Genomic DNA, 19,198 nt, shown 5'->3' with positions numbered 1-19,198 from the left:
GATGTAGACTGTATACCAGTTATTATGATATTTATTTAGATATCAGGTAGGTAAAGCTTAATATGTCAACACAAGGTGTATTTGGCAATCACCCAGAAGAAGAACCCTTCATTTGTTCTGGTGATGACATCCACATGGATATGCATATATTTCAGGTAGGAAAGGTTGAACAGTCACCAACATTTGTAAAAATGCACAATTAAATAAGCCATCCACCAAGAAATAGGTTCTACTGGAACAAAAACTAACCCAGTTCCAGTTTTTGCTCTCTCACGCCCCTCTTCCCCCTCAACACAGCACTACTCACTTCCTACTTTCATTTAACTTTAAATAGTTTTCTTGTACCAAGCTGGTCCAAACTATTTCCTTCAGTAATACATGCACCCACTCCGAGTGCTGTATAAACTGTATTTACCGTCAGAACAAGGTCCAGCTGGGCTGAGAACCGCTCACCCTCTCACAGGAAGCCTTGCATTTTATGAATGAGTATAAGGCTTCCTCTGATTGGCTGAGGTGGAGTTTGTAATGTCATATGACCACCTCTCCACCTCAGCCAATCAGAGAAAGCCTTGTAGTTATTTATAAAATTACAATGGTCCAGTGTTTCAGCATGTCACAGCAAAGCACTCTCAGATGACCACATGGTCCTACACAGCCACCTGTAGAATTTTAAAGTCTAGTTCCACCTTTCTGACTTTACTTCATGTTGCACCCATATTCTGCAGGTCTTCACTCCCAAACCCCCCCCCACACACTTATCAGAATCATGGGCTGCTTATCCTGTAGACTGTTGTTGAATTTTTTTTTATTTCAATGCAGTTGTGTGTGGCCCCACCGGCACAGCTGCATCATTTATTAACACGGATCTGTGAATGAAAGACTACAAGTCCCATCTTCCATAGCAGCAGAGAGACTCACAGATAGTGTGGTAGTCCATTGTTTCCTTCCTCCAGCCCCATAACCAAAGGTTTGTTCCTCTGAACAGACCTTGGGCAGGAGGAAGTGTCTGCAGAGCCTGTGCAATGTATCCCCAATCTACTGATGAAAAAAAAATAATAAATGCACTTTTTTTGCAATATGAGTACATTTTTTTTTACATTTTTACAAAAAGTGGAATTTGCCTTTAAACAGTTATTTGAATTTGAAATTCTTATCTACCATAAGTAGGTAATAATATGAAAGCCCAAGGATCATTCAGAGAATAAGATTTATTTTTTTAAACCACAGAACACCATTGAATATCAGGGACATGTAGAAAACCTCATATATTTCAGCCTTATCCCACATCAGAGGCGACTATTCTTGAGAATATCAGACAACACAACATCCTCTGCATATAAACTCCCACGTCAGATCACTCTTCAGGAAAACTCTCTTCCTGCATGAGACATAAAAATGTGCCTGGTGAGCAATGATGCTACTTTTAACAAAATCACCATAGTTCATTAGGTATATTTTCTTCCCACATCAGACTGAACATGTAGCTGTTCTCTAGTACCTTGAAATTTACTTCAATCTACCTATTACTGCCCTAAGACAGTGCTTTGTGTTATTTTACAAGCTAAACCTTGCAATTAAAGTGTTTGTAAAGGCTCAAGGTTTTTCACCTTCATACATTCTATGGTATCGTAAAAAAACCTTCTGTGTGCAGTTGCCCCTTCAGCCCCCTTAATACTTACCTGAGCCCCCTCTCGATCCAGCGATGTGCACAAGAGCCTTGGCTCTGCAGGGACTCTCTCTTCTAATTAGCTGTCAATCACAGCCAGTAAGCCAATGAAGAGAGAGAATGGAAAGGACCGAGCCGCAGCTGTGTGTGAATGGACACACATAGCAGCAGCTCAGGAGAGAGCCTGGTTGGGTGCCCCCATAGCAAGCTGCTTGTTTTGGGGACACTTGGCAGAAGGGAGGGGCCAGGAGTGCTGGCGGGGGACCAGAAAAAAGGAAGATCAGGGCTTATCTGTGCAAAATCTGACCTTCAGAAACATCTAGAACAGGGGTGTCCAACCTGCGGCCTAACACAAAATCGTAAACCTACCTTGAAAATGTTGATTTGGGGGGGAATTTTTTGAAAAAATGTGTTTATACTTAGAGAACACATGCAGCTGAAGATTTGACAGTGTCATTTTACTTTTAGGAGTTTTATCTTCCCAAAGAAAAATATCCCAGTTTTCACAATCACACCTTATTCATGTCATCAGTTTTCAGCAGCACCTATATTTCTAAGCAACTACTTTCAAGGATGAAGCACACGAAGGGCAAAATTTGAACCAAAATATCTGACGAGCACCTTGAGAATTATTTAAGTATTGCTACTACATCCATCAAACCAGATACTGATGTCTAACAGTAGTTTATCAAAAAGTGTCAAATATCGGACTAGTTTTATGTTGCCCTCATTTACTTTTATAATAGAAAATATAAAAAAAAAATGTTTTATTACTCAGGTACATTATATATATACAGTTGTGTTCAAAATAATAGCAGTCAGACATCACTAACCTGATCAATCACTGTTTTTGGTAGAAATGATATTTCTACATGGCAAATAATTTACTGGCAGGTGTAGTAGAGTAATAGAAATCCAACAGACGCAACAGTCATGACATGCATGCTGCTGATTCTGTGTAATTGAATCACTAATTGAAAGGGGCATGTTCAAAATAATAGCAGTGTGGAGTTCTATTAGTGAGGTCATTCATTCTTTGAAAAACAGGTTGCAATTATTGCCCTTATTTAAGGAAGGAAGGCAGCAAATGTTGTACATGCTGGTTACACTGCATTTCTCTCTGAAATTCTGAGGAAAATGGGTCGTTCCAGACATTGTTCAGAAGAACAGCGTACCTTGATTAAAAAGTTGATTGGAGAGGGGAAAACATATAAAGAAGTGCAGAAAATGATAGGCTGCTCAGCTAAAATGATCACAAATGCTTTAAAATGGCAGCCAAAACCTGAAAGACGTGGAAGAAAGCGAAAAACTACCATTCGAATGGATAGAAGAATAGCCAAAATGGCAAAGACCCCAGCCAACAATCAGCTCCAGGAAGATCAAAGAAGGTCTAAAGTTACCTGTGAGTACTGTTACAATTAGAAGACGCCTATGTGAAGCCAAACTATCTGCAAGAAGCCCCCGCAAAGTACCACTGTTGAAAAAAACGACATGTACTGAAGAGGTTACAATTTGCCAAAGAGCACATTGACTGGCCTAAAGAGAAATGGCGCAACATCTTGTGGATTGATGAAAGTAAGATTGTTCTTTTTGGGTCTGGTGGCCGGAGACAGTTTGTCAGACGACCCCCAAACACTGAATTCAAGCCACAGTACACTGTGAAGACAGTGAAGCATGGTTGCGCAAGCATCATGATATGGGGATGTTTCTCATACTGCGGTGTTGGGCGTATTTATCACATACCATGGATCATGGATCAGTTTGAATACATCAGAATACTTGAAGAGATCATGCTGCCTTATGCTGAAGAGGAAATGCCCTTGAAATGGGTGTTCCAACAAGACAACGGCCCCAAACACACCAGTAAACGTGCAACATCTTGGTTCCAGACAAACAAGATTGACGTTATGGAGTGGCCAGCCCAATCCCCAGATCTCAATCCAATAGAAAACTTGTGGGGTGACATCAAAAATGCAGTTTGAGGCAAAACCAAGAAATAGAGAAGAACTGTGGAATGTAGTCCAACCATCCTGGGCTGGAATACCTGTTCACAGGTGCCAGAAGTTGGTTGACTCCATGCAACACAGATGTACAGCAGTTCTCAGAAACATTCCTTATACAACTAAATATTAATTAAGTGATTCAACGGAAAGCAAAATCTTCAAACATTTTTCAGTTTATATAGTGAATGTTTGAGTTTGTAAAGAATACAAAAACTGCTATTTTTTTGAACAGTCTAATATTCATTTTCTTCAATTTTTTTAGAGGAACAACACAAATTTGATATATTTTTCTTCATGTTTTGATTTGGAATAAAATGTGTAGTGTTCCCAATGCATTTGTGTGTATGGAAATAAAAGCTATTAAAAGGATTTTGAGCTTTATTCACTTTTTTGAACACAGTGCTATTATTTTGAACACAACTGTATATATCAGTGATTGTTAACGTGATCTGCCCAACTTTTTATCCTCATCAGCTATCCTTATTGTTAGTGTATTATATGCGTGCCCCAAGACAATTCCTCTTCTTCCTATGTGGTCCAGGCAAGTCAAAAGGATGGACACCCCTGATCTGGAAGCTGATGCTGGCTGGCCTCAATAACACATTAAAAAAAAAAAAAAAGTCTCTGCCAAAGAAGACAACTGGTAATTAACCGTTCTACCACCTGTCTCTCAGATCTTTGCTCCCTTGAAAAATCTTCAGCATCTGATACACTACTGTCAGATGCCTGGTCAGCCCCACTGCATACTGTGATTCCTTCCACTGGCCTCTATGTCCCTATTGGACATAGAGCAGTAGAACATTCCATCATAGTGAAACTCATTGGTGTCCTCTTGTGGATAAAACACATAACACCTTATAATGGATGATTCAGAAGCATGATCCTTGTAGGGCAGGGGTGGGCAACTGTGGCCCTCCAGCTGTTGGTGAACTACAAGTCCCATCATGCCTCTGCCTTTGGGAGTCATGCTTGTAACTGTCAGTTTTGCAATGCCTCATGGGACTTGTAGTTCTACAACAGCTGGAGGGCCACAGTTGCCCACCCCTGTTGAAGGGTGAAGTTGTTGATAGAAGCAAATTTAGATCATTTGCACCACTGTTGTTAGGACTGCCCACAAATGAGTTTGGTCTGATGAATTATAATGTTTTAAATATCATGGGAATAAAAATGTATCTAACAATGGTGTTATGCCTGGCCTAAGATAAGATTATAAGAATTTATCAGATGTGATCAGGTTAAATTAGATGCACAATAAAATTGACAGAGGTAGATATTTCTTGGTACATAGGGTGGGGTTACATTAAATGTAGGTAGAGATATAATGTGCTAAAATAGATATACAACTGGCTTTTTCATCTAGTAATCTTTTTAAAGGACACTGGACCCTAGAAAGCCTCATTTAAAACAAAATGGTAAAGAATTTAAAACATACTGTTATGTCCTAAACAGTAAGCTGCCAGAAAATTAAATGTAGACAATAATGAGGGGATGAGGTGCCATGAATGTAGTGGCCTAGGGTGGGGTTTCCTCAGCCTGGCTTTCGCTGTGGAGTGTCCTGTCCCTGGTGGACCAGATGTTGCGGAGCTAGCCTGGAAATGACCTTCAGGTACTGGGTTTTGTTTAAAGTGCTTTTCAGACCCTGTTCTGCTAACAAGTTAGCCAAGGTGTGCATTCATGGTCCAGAGCCATTGGCTTTGCCTCAACACTTGCCCTATCTCTGAAGACTCACTCTGTTTGTAGGTTAATCAGGCAGATCACTGGATGCTATCTCATTGGCTTGGATTACTGAGTACCTGTAAAAATTCCTGCTTTTTGCCAGTTCCTAATTGTGTGAAACTGAGCACTAACGTAATCTGCTGGCTGGAATGTCGTGTGCACACCCTATTTCCAACTATTTAGAGTCGAGGAAGCATCTGCCTTCTGCTGCTCCTGCATTGCAAAGAGCCATCTGGAACTCCAGTTTCTAGACTGTTTCTGCTTTCTGCCTACAATGCCCTGGTCATATTGGACACTTACCTGCTAGCAGTTGTTTGGGTTTCGTAAGTACCTGAGGCCTTGCCTTATAACCTGAATTTATGTGACTTAACTGCAACTGAGTCACAGCATGTCTGATTCTAGACACATAGGGGATAATCTCGCTGCAATAGATAACCCGTGCTCACACATCACTAACTGTTCTCAAACTGCTTGTTCTGTACCTTCTGAAGGTGCAATGGCTCCTGCTTTGTTGCCTGGGATTTCCACTGCAGTCACATAAGACTTTGTGCCCCAATTTAGCTACTTCTTTGCTGACCCTGACCACAGAGACTACAAGCACACATCAATGCCTTCCTCTGCAAGTTGTATAGCTGATCTACCTGCTGTCTTACCAGCTTTTGAGCAATCTGATTGCAATTTGTTCCAGTCTTTACCTGTTGGGCTGTAGTTTTCTGCTATTACTACAGAAAATAAGAGAGACCATTTTGGGTACCATTGATGCAGTGTGTGCCACTATCAATGTGAAGGATCAGCCTATTGTCTTCGGTATTGGGTGTTTTATAGACCTTTCTGTTACAACTGCTTTTTGAGGTTTTCATCTATGGGGATTGGAAACACCCCAAAATGACTGATGCCCTGCAAAGGCTTACTATACTTCCCGTTTGTGAAGTATTTTGTCTGACATTGGTCTACCGCAGCTCTGGATCTGTCAGTGGCCCACCTTAACAAAGTACACTATGATAGTAGGGGATGGTCCTTAATCAAAGACCCTACTAATGAGCAGCTGATACAGCATTCAGAATTCTTGCTGGTAGGCCCAGCCCTTCACTCTGTTCCGGCAATGACTTTGTCAATCACATAAGACGTTGTGGCTCAATTCACCCAGTTCGGTGCAGATTCTACAGTGGTGTTATTAGCTTTTGAGGCATCAGTCGCAGTGCCTGTATCTGATTCTGAGTCATTACACCATTTACCTGACAAGTTTATCTTTGAGGAGCCACATTTTTCTATTAATATGGAAGTAAAAGAAAAACAAACTGTTTTGGCTCCTTTTGATGTGGTATGTATCACTCTGAATGTACAGGATCTGTCTGCTTTCTCTGGTAACAGGTCTTGTAGGACCCCTGAAGCTGCAAAGACCTTTCCTTTACATCCACTTTTGAGGTCTTCCTCTATGGGGCTTGGAAACACCCTGACATGACAAACTCCCCACAAAGGCTTATCAGACTTTGGTCTACCCCTGCTTTAGATCTGTCAATGGCCCACCCTAACACTACAGGTAGGTACACTAGGGCAGTAGGGGATGTTGCTGTATCCAAAGGCTTTACCAATGGCTGTGACTTTTCCTTTTGTCAAAACCATGGCAGAATGGTCAAAAGTCATCTCTCCATTGGAGCAGTAGATCATTCATTAACTGCTGTAGCCTAAAGCCGAGTACACACAGGCCAAAAACAGTTGGTTCGGCAGATGTCAGCTGACTTTCAGCTCATGTGTACAGCTCCAGAAGTCAGTCAGACAACCAGGATCTGATCAGTGTGTCCTGACCGGGGAAGGGGGGGCGATTCCCTTCTCAGAACACAATAGCTCAGTGGGGAGAGTGCCATACTATCATCAGATGTGCTAGTACAGTAATCTGTGTTTTTTTTTTTCCATTCAGCCCGCTGGGTTGAACGGTAAAAAAAAAAAAATCTTCCTGTGTACCCAGCATTACACTTTAGCTGTGATGGCCAGCTGGAAGCATTTCAACTTTGTTAATACACATGAGTAGTGTATTTTGGTTAAAGCGCTGGCCTGAGGATTGTGCATCCAAGGAGCACCTGACACATGTGGTCCTTGAGGGACAAGGTCTCTTCAAACCAGCCCTCGATGTTATCAAGGAAGTCAATGGAGACGACAGCATGCACCTGCCACATAACAAGAAGCCTAGGGAATGGTTTGTAAAGTCTTCTCTCTTTCATTTTTCTTCTGACTCCCTCGGACTCCCACTTGTGGTTCTCTGGCCACCAACAAAGTCTGCGGTAAAAAGCCTACTAAGCCCTAGGAAAGATCTTCATCAGCACTGAGGTGCTCTCCCACTTTCCAAACTCAGGGAACATTTGTTAATCTTTGCATACAACTAGCTAGCACCTTAGGTGCAGGAGGTGGCATTCCAAGAGTACAAACCGATCCTCTGCCTTTCATTGCCGCCCTTTAACATACCCTGTGTTAATGCACTGAATAGCAGAGCTACGCTTTAGCTCTTTGGGATCTTCATTAACAGGATGTCACTATAACAGTCCCCATTTCAGAAAGGTTTCAAAAGTTATACACCAGCTTGGTTTTTGTTCTCTTTCCAGATGGAACACCTGCATCATTTGGGGCCTATAAATCCCCAAATTTTGTATGGTATCTGTCAAATCTACCATGGCTTTTGCTTTTTCTGGTACAATTTTTATTAGTTTTTTCTTGTTTGAAAAAAATAACAAGGTACAAACATTTAGAAAATAAGGTCCCTCGCAGGGGACCAATTGGCAGATATACAATACAATCAGCGACACAAACAGATTATCCTTCAAAAAAAGAGTGCCCCAACTAGAGTAAAATGAACCTGAGTAAAATACCCAGCAGAGGTAAATCGTGACCATGGGGAAGTAGGGGTGATAACATAGCAGAAGATCAAGAAGTACAGTTAGAAAAGAAAAAAAAAAAAAAAAAAAAAAGTTAAAAAAGAATCAGATAAGAGAACCTGAGGGCAAGGACCCTCCCTTAAAAGCGGTATGAACCCAAGTTGTATTCGGGAAGTGAGGGGTGAGCATAAGACCACCAAGGGTTCCAAATTTTCGGAAACTGAGGGCGAGAATCATTAAGGATACTCAACATTTTCTCATAAATCATGAGGGTGGTCATAATATTCCCTATTTCCGCAACCTGAACAGTTTGTTTTTTCCAGGCCCTAGCAATGGCCCTTTTAGCTGCAATGAAAACATAGGTAGCCAATCTCTGCTGATGGGACAAGAGGCCAGGAAGTGGGCAATGGAGGAGCGCCTGACGAGGATCTCTACGGAAAGTAAAGTGAAAAAGAGTCGACAAAAGGCCACAGACTCTGGACCAAATGCCCACCAAACGTGGGCACATCTACCATACGTGTAGCTCATCTCCACGGATTCCGCAACCTCTAAAACATCGATCGCCACATGACAGGTACAAATGTGCTATTCTTGCCGGGACCTAGTACCATCGGAGAAGGACCTCCATAGTGGTGGTGTTAAAAGAACAAACCTCTGGGGCCAATTGGACAGCAAGATTGCATTCTCATTTTAAAACAAAAGGGATGGGAGCCAGGAGAATGTTCCAAAAGGTGTGAACAGAGTAATGAGATGGTGCCCCGGGCACCAGGGGAGTGCTGGTAAACGTGTTTGAACTGTGTTTTCCGAAAGGGAAAGACGGATTCACGACACACAGAGGAAATCCAGTGTCTGAGCTGTATTTAACCATACCATTCTGCTAATGGGGCCCCATGAGTTTCGCAAATAGAGGACCAGGAAGTAAACGAACGAGAGTTCAGAAAGTGATATACATGAGAGTAGCCATGAGCGGGCCACCAGGCAAAGACATGGGGTTGTGTTAGACCCGAAGGGAATAGGGGATTGTGCAGCAGGGGCAGAAAAGGAAGAAAGGGGGACATCAGTTTGGCTGAGGCGAATCGAATCCCAAAACACGCAGGCTATGAGTCATGAGGGGGCTAAGAGGGGAAGGGCAGAGGGAAGGAGGGAGCGAAAGGAGGGCCGAGACCGGGACAGGAGCACAGTCAGGAATCTCCAATAACACCCATAGTGAGATGTCAGAGGTAGTATGAAGTAATGTTAATTGGGAGAGTTGGGCTGCTAAGTATTATTTTGTAACATTAGGGACCCCAAGACCCCCTCTTAACCGATGGACATAAAGGGTAGTATGTGCCACTCTAGGATGTTTGTCAGGCCAAACGAAAGCTAAAATCTTATTTTGAAGAGAATGCAGAAAAAATGATGGAACATGGACTGGGAGGGTCCTGAAAAAATAAAGGAATTTAAGAAGGACCGTCATCTTGATGGCGTTGATCCGCCCTATCCAGGAAAGAGAGGGAAAATGCCAAAAGTGCAGAAGGGAAGTTACCGTGCACAAGAGGGGATAGTAGTTAGCTGCAAAGAGAGTAGGAAGGTGTCAATTGCACTCCAAGGTAAGTGAGGGAAGAGGCTGCCCAGAGGTACGGGAAAGAAGATTGAAGAAGGGAAACGTTTAAAGCAGTTGTTTTGTGGGAGTTAATTTGGAGGCCCGAAAATTCCGCAAATCGGGAAAGCAGAGAATGGAGATTAGGAAGTGTAGTTATCGGGTTGATCAGAGTCAACAAAGCATCATCTGCAAATAGATTTACTTTATATGACATTCCGGCATAGGGAACTCCCGTGATATTTGCTTCCGCGCGGATCGCAATCACCAGGGGCTCAAGGGCCAAGATAAAGAGGGTTCCCCTGGCTATAGGGAGAGTTCGTGGAAAAACATGCACAAGGGGTCGAAGCCTCCGGGGCAGACTATAACGCCGAGAGCCAGGCTAAAAAGGAGCTCCCAAAGCCCCAGCGATTTAAGATGTAGCAGAGGTAATCCTAGGAAAGGGTGTCAAACGCTTTGTAAATACCTAACGAGAGGAGGAACCCAGGAATATTGCGGCGATTCATAAGAGAAATAAGGTGCACTACCTTCCGAACATTATCTGCTGCTTGACAGCCCGGAAAAAAACCGACCTGGTCTCTGTGGATTAAAAGTTGTAAATATTTATTGACACATGAACTTAGAATTTTACCTAAGAGTTTCATGTCCTCATTTAGCAGAAAGATAGGGTGAAAGGCTTGGGGCTCATGAGCATAGGTATCCAGGTTCGGTATCATGGAGATATGGGCTCAAAGTGAGCCAGGAGCAGGCCTGCCGTCCTTACGCATTGCATTGAAGTAAGCAGTCAAATATGGAGCAAAAATCGAAAACAATTTGTAGTAATAAAGGCCAGAAAATCCGTCCGGACCCAGGGCCTTCGAAGGTCAGATGGACTTAATGGCCTGTAGCACCTCCAAGTCAGTGACAGGAGCATTCAGCGTGTCAAGCGCTGATGTTGGTAGAGACGGGAGATCAACAACACGAAAGAAGGCTTCGGCCTTGTTGATAGCAAAGGGGACAGGTTGGGAATAAAGGGAAGAAAGAAAAGTAGCGAAGGAGTCCACTGTTTTTAGGGTCAGACAAGAGATCACTGCTCGCCATATGCAGATAGGCTTGTGGAGGCAACTGGGCGAGTTTAGCCTCTGGGCCAACATAGCACCTGGCTTATTAGCAGAAGAAAAATATTTATGCCTGGCCCAGCGAAGGGCCTTCTCCGCTTGGTTGGAAGCCAGAAGATTCAGTTGCATGGCAATGCTGTCACGGGCTTTCCGTATCCAGGCGGAAGGGGAAGATTTCCAGGTCGCCTCTGCCTCCCCTAGACGAGCAGTGAGATTTCGAAGCCTCCGTTCCCACTCCCGTTTGCGTACTGAGGCTATTTGAATAAGGTGGCCCCGCATTGTGGCCTTGTGTGCTTCCCATAGGGAGATTGCAGAGGACACAGAGCCCACATTGTCCGCAAAGAAGGCTTATATGTTTAAATGTATTTGCAGGAAGGCATCCTGTGTCGTGAGAAATGGCTTCTGCTTTTTAAAGCGAATTTTTGGATTCTGTGGTTAGTTATAACACATACCTGCATGTACCCATCCTTTCAGTGCTGAGACTTCCAGAGACGGCATGGGCATTTTATCAGTGCAGGGGTCTTGAACATTGGGAAATACTCATTTCACAGTCTAAAGCAGGGTTTCTCAAACAGGGTTCCTCCAGAGGTTGCTAGGGTTCCTTGAATAATGAGCAATATCCACTTCTCAGATAGGTTCCCACTTACACCATTGATATTTTTAGCCATCTATAAAGGGAGTGATTCTTCTCAATGACCACAAGTGCACGGAACATTCTTCCCACTATCAGACAAATGTATCATCAGCTATAGATACAGTTATTTTAGCAGGGGTTCCCCCGAGACCAAAAAGTAATTTCAAGGGTGTGTTGAATAGGTTGAGAAAGGCTCGTCTAGAGTTTAAAGAAATATGTATGTTTCTTCTTTGCTAGATCAACCTCTTGGAAGGTCACTGGAATACATTTGAATACTTAAACAGTACTTATGTGTCCACCAGTCTTCTATATTTTAGGATCTTAATCCCTGAATGCACAGGGCCCTAAACGTCAGTACAACTCCATCCAGACGCAGTCTTCCATAGACTGACAGGCTGCCCACAGTGGGGCTGGATGTCACACCTTTCCCTCTTGGGCACACTAAAAACAGCAGGAGGGATGCATTTCACCTGGACAGCCCTTTATGCAGGGGGATTTACAGTGCACTTTTACAACAGATATTTGTTTTCAGTTTGCTTACATGTTCTATGACCATTTCTAATAGTTCAGTCAGAGAAAGTGATTGTATACTTTTGGATATAACTGGGGTGCATTTACTAAAGGCAAAGATGCTGGTCACTTTTCAAGGGAAATTGCTCTAATTGGTCTTATTTGCAAAGAAAACTGGATGATGAAAGTTGGCACAGCATACCCACATTTACTAAGTAAAATTACCTTACAAACAACAAAGCAGGGGTGTAGATAAGGGGGGGGGGAGGGGTTTGAACCCCCTCCCAGAGGAGAGCTGCCAACCATCCCTGGCTGCAGCCCTCGAAATGTGGGCTGGGCAGTGGGAAGAACACAGCGGCAGGAACACAGCGGTGGTGGGCAGAAAGAAAACAGTTCTGTGCAGCTGTGGAGGTGGCAAGCAGCGCCAGGACGAGGAGGGTGTGGGAGGGGCGGCGGTGGTTGTAGTGACAATCTCTTGTATGGCTTTCAATGAAGCAGCTGAAAGCCACAGGAGGGAGAGAAATCAGTTTCCAGCTGCTTCATTGAAAGCCATACAGATTGCTGCTTGTCACCACAACCACTGCCGCTCCTCCCACACACCCCTAGTCCCAGCACTGTTCGCCCCCCTCCCACAGAACAGTTTTCTTCCTGCACCCCATTCCCTCTGCCGCTGTATTCCAGCTGCTGTGTTCTCACTGCTCAGCCCCTCTCCCTCCATCCTCTGAACCAATAGGAGAAGAGGGGAGAGAGGCTGGATATGCTCCGCCTCCCCCGTGACTGCCCACACTCCAGTCCATGCAGCTTCAGAGGAGGTGTGGGCGGGAAACTTAACACAGCAGCCAACAGTCACAGCCCTGATACTTTTGAAGGAGTCATAGTGAGTTTTGACTTAACCTTCCTTCCACCCCCCCCTCCTTTTTTCCCCCCTCCTTTCCTTTGCTCCACCTCCCCTCTCCACCCACTCCTCCTTTCCTTCCATCCACCTCTTCTTTCCTTCCATCCACCCACCCCTCCCTTCCATCCACCTCTTCTTTCCCTCCTTCCACCCACCCCTCCCTTCCACCTCTTCTTTCCTTCCTTCCACCCACCCCTTCCTTCCTACATTCCTTCAAGGGGGAGAAGTGGGGGGGGGGGTAAAAATGCTCAGCTGCGAGCTGAACCCCCCTCAGAAGAAAAAATTATCTACAGCCCTGCTACAAAGTGACTTTTCTCCACATTTACCAAGCATACATTCCACTGCATAAGTCTATTTGCATTCAATAAATAAAGCCCATCTCCATGTCAAAATAAATAGGGGATTAAATTCTATTTTATACACCTTTTTGCACCATTGCATTTTGGTTCATTGCATAAAAACGTGCATATCAAATGTGCATTGCGTTTAAGACCATTTATTTAAATGGTCTCTAAATGCACCAGAAGGCTCAAAAAGCATATGCTAAATTTTTTTGCAAAGCAGCACATTGCGAAACACAGTAGTGCGTTACCAAGGGTTGTGGTATACTGCAATGCAGGTGTGTTACCATGCATTGTGGCACTATTCAAAATGAACGGCATTGCAATACTCCAGCATATGTTGCTGTAATAAGCCCAGGAAAATGCACATTAAAGCACAGCAATAGTGTAAATCTAGCCTTACACTTAAGATTTCTAACTAATAAACAATTCCCTCCTCATTGTAGGATGTTCTGAAGCCATCAAGCCATGGTGTGTGGTTTGAATAGACTGGGCATTTGATATTCATAAGTCATGTTGTTAAAATGCCTGCTAGATTATTGCTACCATTTACCTCACTGGTTTGCCTCTATGCTATATGTATTGGTGATTTTGGTTAAATTATTTTACTCTATTGTAGCTATAAGACTTCACAGTAAGCTCTGTGTTTCACTGTAATCACACTGCATTGGATGGCTGTGCTGTGCACAGCCATCCAAAGCAGTGTACGAGTGGACAGGGAGAACTGTATTGTTCACATAAAGTTCTCCTCCCTGTCGGAGATGCTTGGCAATCACCGGGTGCCAGCGCGTATTCACCAGCCGGGACCCGGTGATTGACAGCCATGGGCATGAATGGTGGCGCGGATAACGTGCACGCATGCCCCCTACCCGGACATGCAAAATCACTTCTATACATACGTTTATGTGCACCCACACCACCCTGTAGCAGTATTTGTAGCAATTGTGCACACAGAGATGGATGCAAACCTCCATTTTGGCAAAGGCCTCCATCTTGTATCATTTTCTACTCCCAAATCAGTCTCCCTCCTCTGATTTCCCCCCTCCCTCAGGAATGGGGTCTGTGTGTGTATGCTGAGTTCAAAAGGCAACAGGACCCAGTGGGAGAGCTCCATGGCTATAAATCCCAACCTAGCTGGTGCCCAGATGTCTGTAAGCTTCTCAATCTGGGATATCGTAAAGCCATAAAAGCAGTCTTTCACTGAGCTTCAAAGACATTCCAGGTAGTCGTAAAACGGACTCACATTTAAAAATCCCCTTTTCCCCTATGATTTCATATCTTGAAATATAATAGACTTACATAAAAACCAGGCATATATTCAGATGGGTCACTTTAATACAAGTTGCCTGATAGCTTACATCCCCAAGCTGGCATCTACAGGAGAGCAGAAACCGATATGTCCTTAACCGTCCCAGCAGGTATGTCATATTTCATATCTAGACGTTCAGCAGGTGATTCTGCATATTAATCTACTCGTGGATAGAATGTTACATGTATCCAGGGAAAGTTATTGCCCTGGTATCAAGTTCGGAGGTTGGTTCTAGCTTAGGTCTTCGCCCAACACCCTCCCCCAAATGAGGCGATTGGTTCTCTGCTTCAAGGAGACACCCTGCTGAATTCCTAGACAAGCCATTATACTTGGAGCTAAGCTGAAGAATTCTCCCTTTTAACATCAGAACCAACTTTGGGAGATAAAAGGCCCTTTTGCTCAGGAAACTTGATCGGCTGACGTGTGTGTGCGTGTGTCATCTTTTTCTGTAAATATTGTTATTGCACCCTTTTTACCTTTTAGTAATAAATCTTACTTTCTGAGAGTGTTGAACTGTTTCTAAAGCTCTTTAATGCAAACTAAGGACCCCTGTCTCTGAAGAGCGCTACTGTGTGTTTTAAACTTCTGTATATCCCTACCTGCGGTGACAGCGGTATACAGACGCTTAGGCAAACATAGTGTTATTGCTGATATTGCCGAGTTTCCTCTTTCTCTGTACAAAAAGGAGGTGGTGGCAGTGTGAAGGGTTAACCTAACCCAGTAACAATCGCTCTCAGGCTGCAGGTACACAGATTGTGGTCCATTAGCTGGAAAATCTTTGTGGCAGGTGCAGCTGGGCCTTGCATTGTTACGCACGTGACAGCGCGGTTTTAGATTGGCTAGTCCTTCGGTCACGAGTTTGGTGAGAAGGGCTGGGGTCTGACGCCGCAATCGTCACAGTGTTATCTGCTATAGGGTGGTCGGGAAGCGGTTAAAGACTTCCTTCATGTCTATTGGCACAAATGTGTGCTTTATGCCCCCGCCATCATCACTGCCAAGGCAACCATCAGAAATTTTGGGGGCCCTTACACAGCTTTTGGCATGGACAGCCACCCCCTCCATATGCTCCTGGGGCAGTGTCTGTGCATTAAGATAGACCTGGGCCCTGGCAGACTGGCCCCTCAGGATGCCCAGGCCCCTTACACCTGTACAGGTTGTCCACCCCTGATGGAGGCCCTGATCACAGCAACAGCATTGCAATGCTGCAGTTGTTGCAAACTGATCACACACCCTTGCCATGACAATGTGTTCCACAAAAGCACTTTTCTATAGGCAAATGCTACATGCCTTCACCATTTATGCCTTCCCTCAAGTAATCATGCACCATATAAGACCACAAGACATACCTGGATCTGCAGAACTTCCACCCTACATGACAGTACACAACCATTAATGGTAACACTACAGAGTTTCAGCTAGAAAACAAGGCTATAAATAAATCAAATGAAGATTTGTTGACCAACATTTAACATTTTTAAAATATCAATGCAGTAGAAAATTGTAACCGATTTGTGTAGCCCTTTATTAGCAACTAAAATAGAAGGTATTTGTTGTACAACACTGGTAATAACCAACTATACATGGGTTGTATTATATTCTAATACAGGATAAAGGATAATTTATAAATGCATTTTTTTTAATTTTTTTTTTATTAAAAAGCTTCCACCCTTTATTTTTGTTATAATTTTGTTTCGTTTTACAACTTGCAAAACTATTCTGAAAGCTGAGTACATGTGCACATATCTGCAAACAGTGCAAATTTAGGTTATGGTAAAGGCTAACTTATTCCATGTAACTAACATTGTATAATCTTCTGCCACCACCTGCCATTAGTCTTCAAGGTCACAAACAGTTTGACACAACTTCTGATACTATAACCAAGAAAGCAATTCTTGCTTCAAATGGAAGTAAACGAAGAAAATCATGATAGGACTACACCTAAAAGAAAGAAAAAGGGAGGATATGAACTGGGTTGAGCTTCCTCTTAATCCCAGAGCAGAGCAGCACTGTGCAACTGCTTGGCTATGACCCCATGGACAGAAAGAAAACGTTGTGTCGGCATTGTGTTCCGAGGTGGCATCCCTGAGAGCTCAGTGCTTCAATGCACCACAAGTGCTCCAGCAGCATAACTCACTGAACTGTCCTGCCAGCTTCGGCACTGGCTAGACTGAGCATAGTTCAAAAACGAGAAGCTCATGTTAACTCCATTCCTTCGGAGCTCTGTTGCAGCCTTGAAGAGAAAAAAAAAATTGAGTGTTATTCAAATTAATCATTAATATGTTAGGAATAAGATATATTTTTATTTCTTCATAAGCTCAGACCACGATAGATTATAGTTTTCTTGGTAGAAATAGATGTTGATATAATAGATGTTTTAATGGTGCCTTAAGCTGGCCACGTTACAGTTTAAAGTATATTGTGCAGAGATTGTAAACCTAGTTACCAAAACTATGCAACATGAGCAGTCCACTCAGTTTGTATACAATCGTGCAGGTCCTTACACTACATTTTCGTTAGTAGATCTAATTGTACAGACTGCAACATGGTCAGTTTTAGGGGGGTAGGGAAGGCTACTGTAGTCTACTGCATACATGCAATTTAAATGTGAATATGGAAAGCCTGTTAGTGTACAAGAGTCCCAATATGTTCAGTCTAACACAATCAATAGACAAATGCCAGTGAGCTGATGATATAGGCTGTGTCAAATGGGTTCCTTAGTGGGTGGCAAATAGCTGCTCTACAAGCATTTTCTAACCAACCCAAACATTTATGTATGAATACCAGTCACACATTCTGATCCATCAAACAAGGTTTTTTTCATTAACTTATTTTGACAACATAAAAAGCTACAATATATTTTACTGCATTTATGCAAAGATTTCACTTTATTCGACCCCAAATGTGGACTAAAATGTAATAGAGGTCAACTGTGTATTATAAGACTGCTGTAATATTTCACCATATCATGCTAGATGCAAATTACTTTGTGAAGATCATGTGAAAGTATCAAAACCCAAACGCATTCATGTTTAGGTCTCTAGCCATTGCTCTAGTGACTTTAGTTATACAGCAAAAAAAGAGTACCTAGCCCAGCATACCATACAGAAATAACTGCATGTATGTTTACAGATGCTATTCATTGTGGTCCTGTTGTACACCACGAGATGTTCATAAAGATCGTGACTTCAGAATGGAGGTTGATGAGCACATTGAAATGCCACATTTTTTCTTTTGATTATATACTTCTGGCAAAGTGTTATTAAAAGCCCTTAAATGCACTTAAAGGATTCTATGTTTACAGCATACACGTTTATTTAATAACACCAGCATTGTAATAGCAATACAAAGTTATTTTTGACAAGCTGATGTAAGCTTACTTGAGTAATGATGGACTTTAGATGCATGTGTCCCTGCAGGATTTTAAGTGCAGGACAAATAGGAACTCTGTCTCATCTCATCTGTCTCATGCCTTGAGGCAGCCTCTAAGGACTACATCCAGGCAATGAAGAGAGATTTTTGGATTGGGCATAAGGAGGATAGGACTATGTTCTCACTGAGGTGGAGGACTGATAACCTAGGAAGAGAAAATGGTCTTGGGCAGAAGACAACCTTGGCATTGTGAAAGATGAGAAACAGCTCCTTACAAAGAGCCATCAGCTCAGACATGTCTAATGTAACAACAAAAAAGCAGCAGAGGTCATCTAAGGGAATATCCCTGGTGGTTTCAGAGTGGTTTCTGCAGGGCAAAGATACCCAAGTTGAGATCTCAAGGATGCACAGGGTGTTTTTTTTTTTTAATTTATTTTAAACAAGGGAGAGCAAAGCCAGAAGTCTTTGAAAGGACATATTCCACCCTTGTCCATTCTTTCTGATTGTAGGCCAGAATCCATGGCAGGGTATTCAGAGTAAACTGCCTGTGTTCACACCAGGCAAAGAAGGATGTCAGGTATAGATATTTCTGGATTTGGATTTTCTAGCTTTCAGCAAGGTAGGAATAACAGACTCGGACCACTATAAAAGGTCTCTTAAAGACATGGGCTTTAACAGCCATGCTGTTATAGCTACAGACTGAGGAGCAGGATGGAATAGAGGGCCTCGAGACAGCAGATCTGGTCTGTTAGGGAGAGGCCTTGTGCTGTCTTCTAGAAGTCAGTATGTCTTTGAACCATGTTCCTCTAGGCCAGTCTGGTGCAATAAGAATTACCAATTTCCCCCTCTCTCTGCTCTTTTAACAGACAAGGTAGAAATTCCACTGTAGGAAAGGCATAGTCTGAAGACTAGGTAAATAATAAGAGATCCAAAGTCAAGGGTAGCACAACCTTGGTCCTGGTCAAAATAATAGTTGTTTGACTGTAGACATCCTAGGCTTCAAATTCAGTCCCCCTTTTCTAACATTGAAGATATCTGGGTAAGGGGCCATTCCAATGGATCCAGATGGTGTCAGCAGAGTTATTCCACTTTCAAGTTGTCCAAGCCTGGGATGTGAACCCTAGGGATCAGATCACTGAATAGTGAATTTCCATCCATGAGATTATCTGGTTTGTCTCCTTCAAGCCTACATGACTTCTGGGGCCCCATTGA

At 43.1% G+C, this 19,198-nt stretch overlaps 1 protein-coding gene across 2 annotated transcripts in view; it reads right to left on the bottom strand.

Annotated features, from left to right (window-relative positions):
• Positions 1-16,115: 16,115 nt before the first annotated feature.
• Positions 16,116-19,198, bottom strand: part of MEMO1 (mediator of cell motility 1) — a 45,145-nt gene continuing 42,062 nt past the window's right edge. For both annotated transcript variants that reach the window (XM_089669707.1, XM_089669706.1), the window contains one exon: positions 16,116-16,847. In XM_089669707.1, coding sequence (XP_089525833.1) covers positions 16,716-16,847 — 132 coding nt within the window. In that variant the 3' untranslated portion in view covers positions 16,116-16,715. The remainder of the gene's footprint in view (positions 16,848-19,198) is intronic.

The sequence above is a fragment of the Staurois parvus genome, unplaced genomic scaffold (genome assembly GCF_062004578.1).
Source record: "Staurois parvus isolate SC_StPar_1 unplaced genomic scaffold, SC_StPar_1.0 ptg000081l, whole genome shotgun sequence".
NCBI classification, from domain to species: domain Eukaryota; kingdom Metazoa; phylum Chordata; class Amphibia; order Anura; family Ranidae; genus Staurois; species Staurois parvus.
The sequence above is the reverse complement of the archived record's forward strand: the minus strand, read 5'-3'. Positions and strand labels throughout refer to the sequence as shown.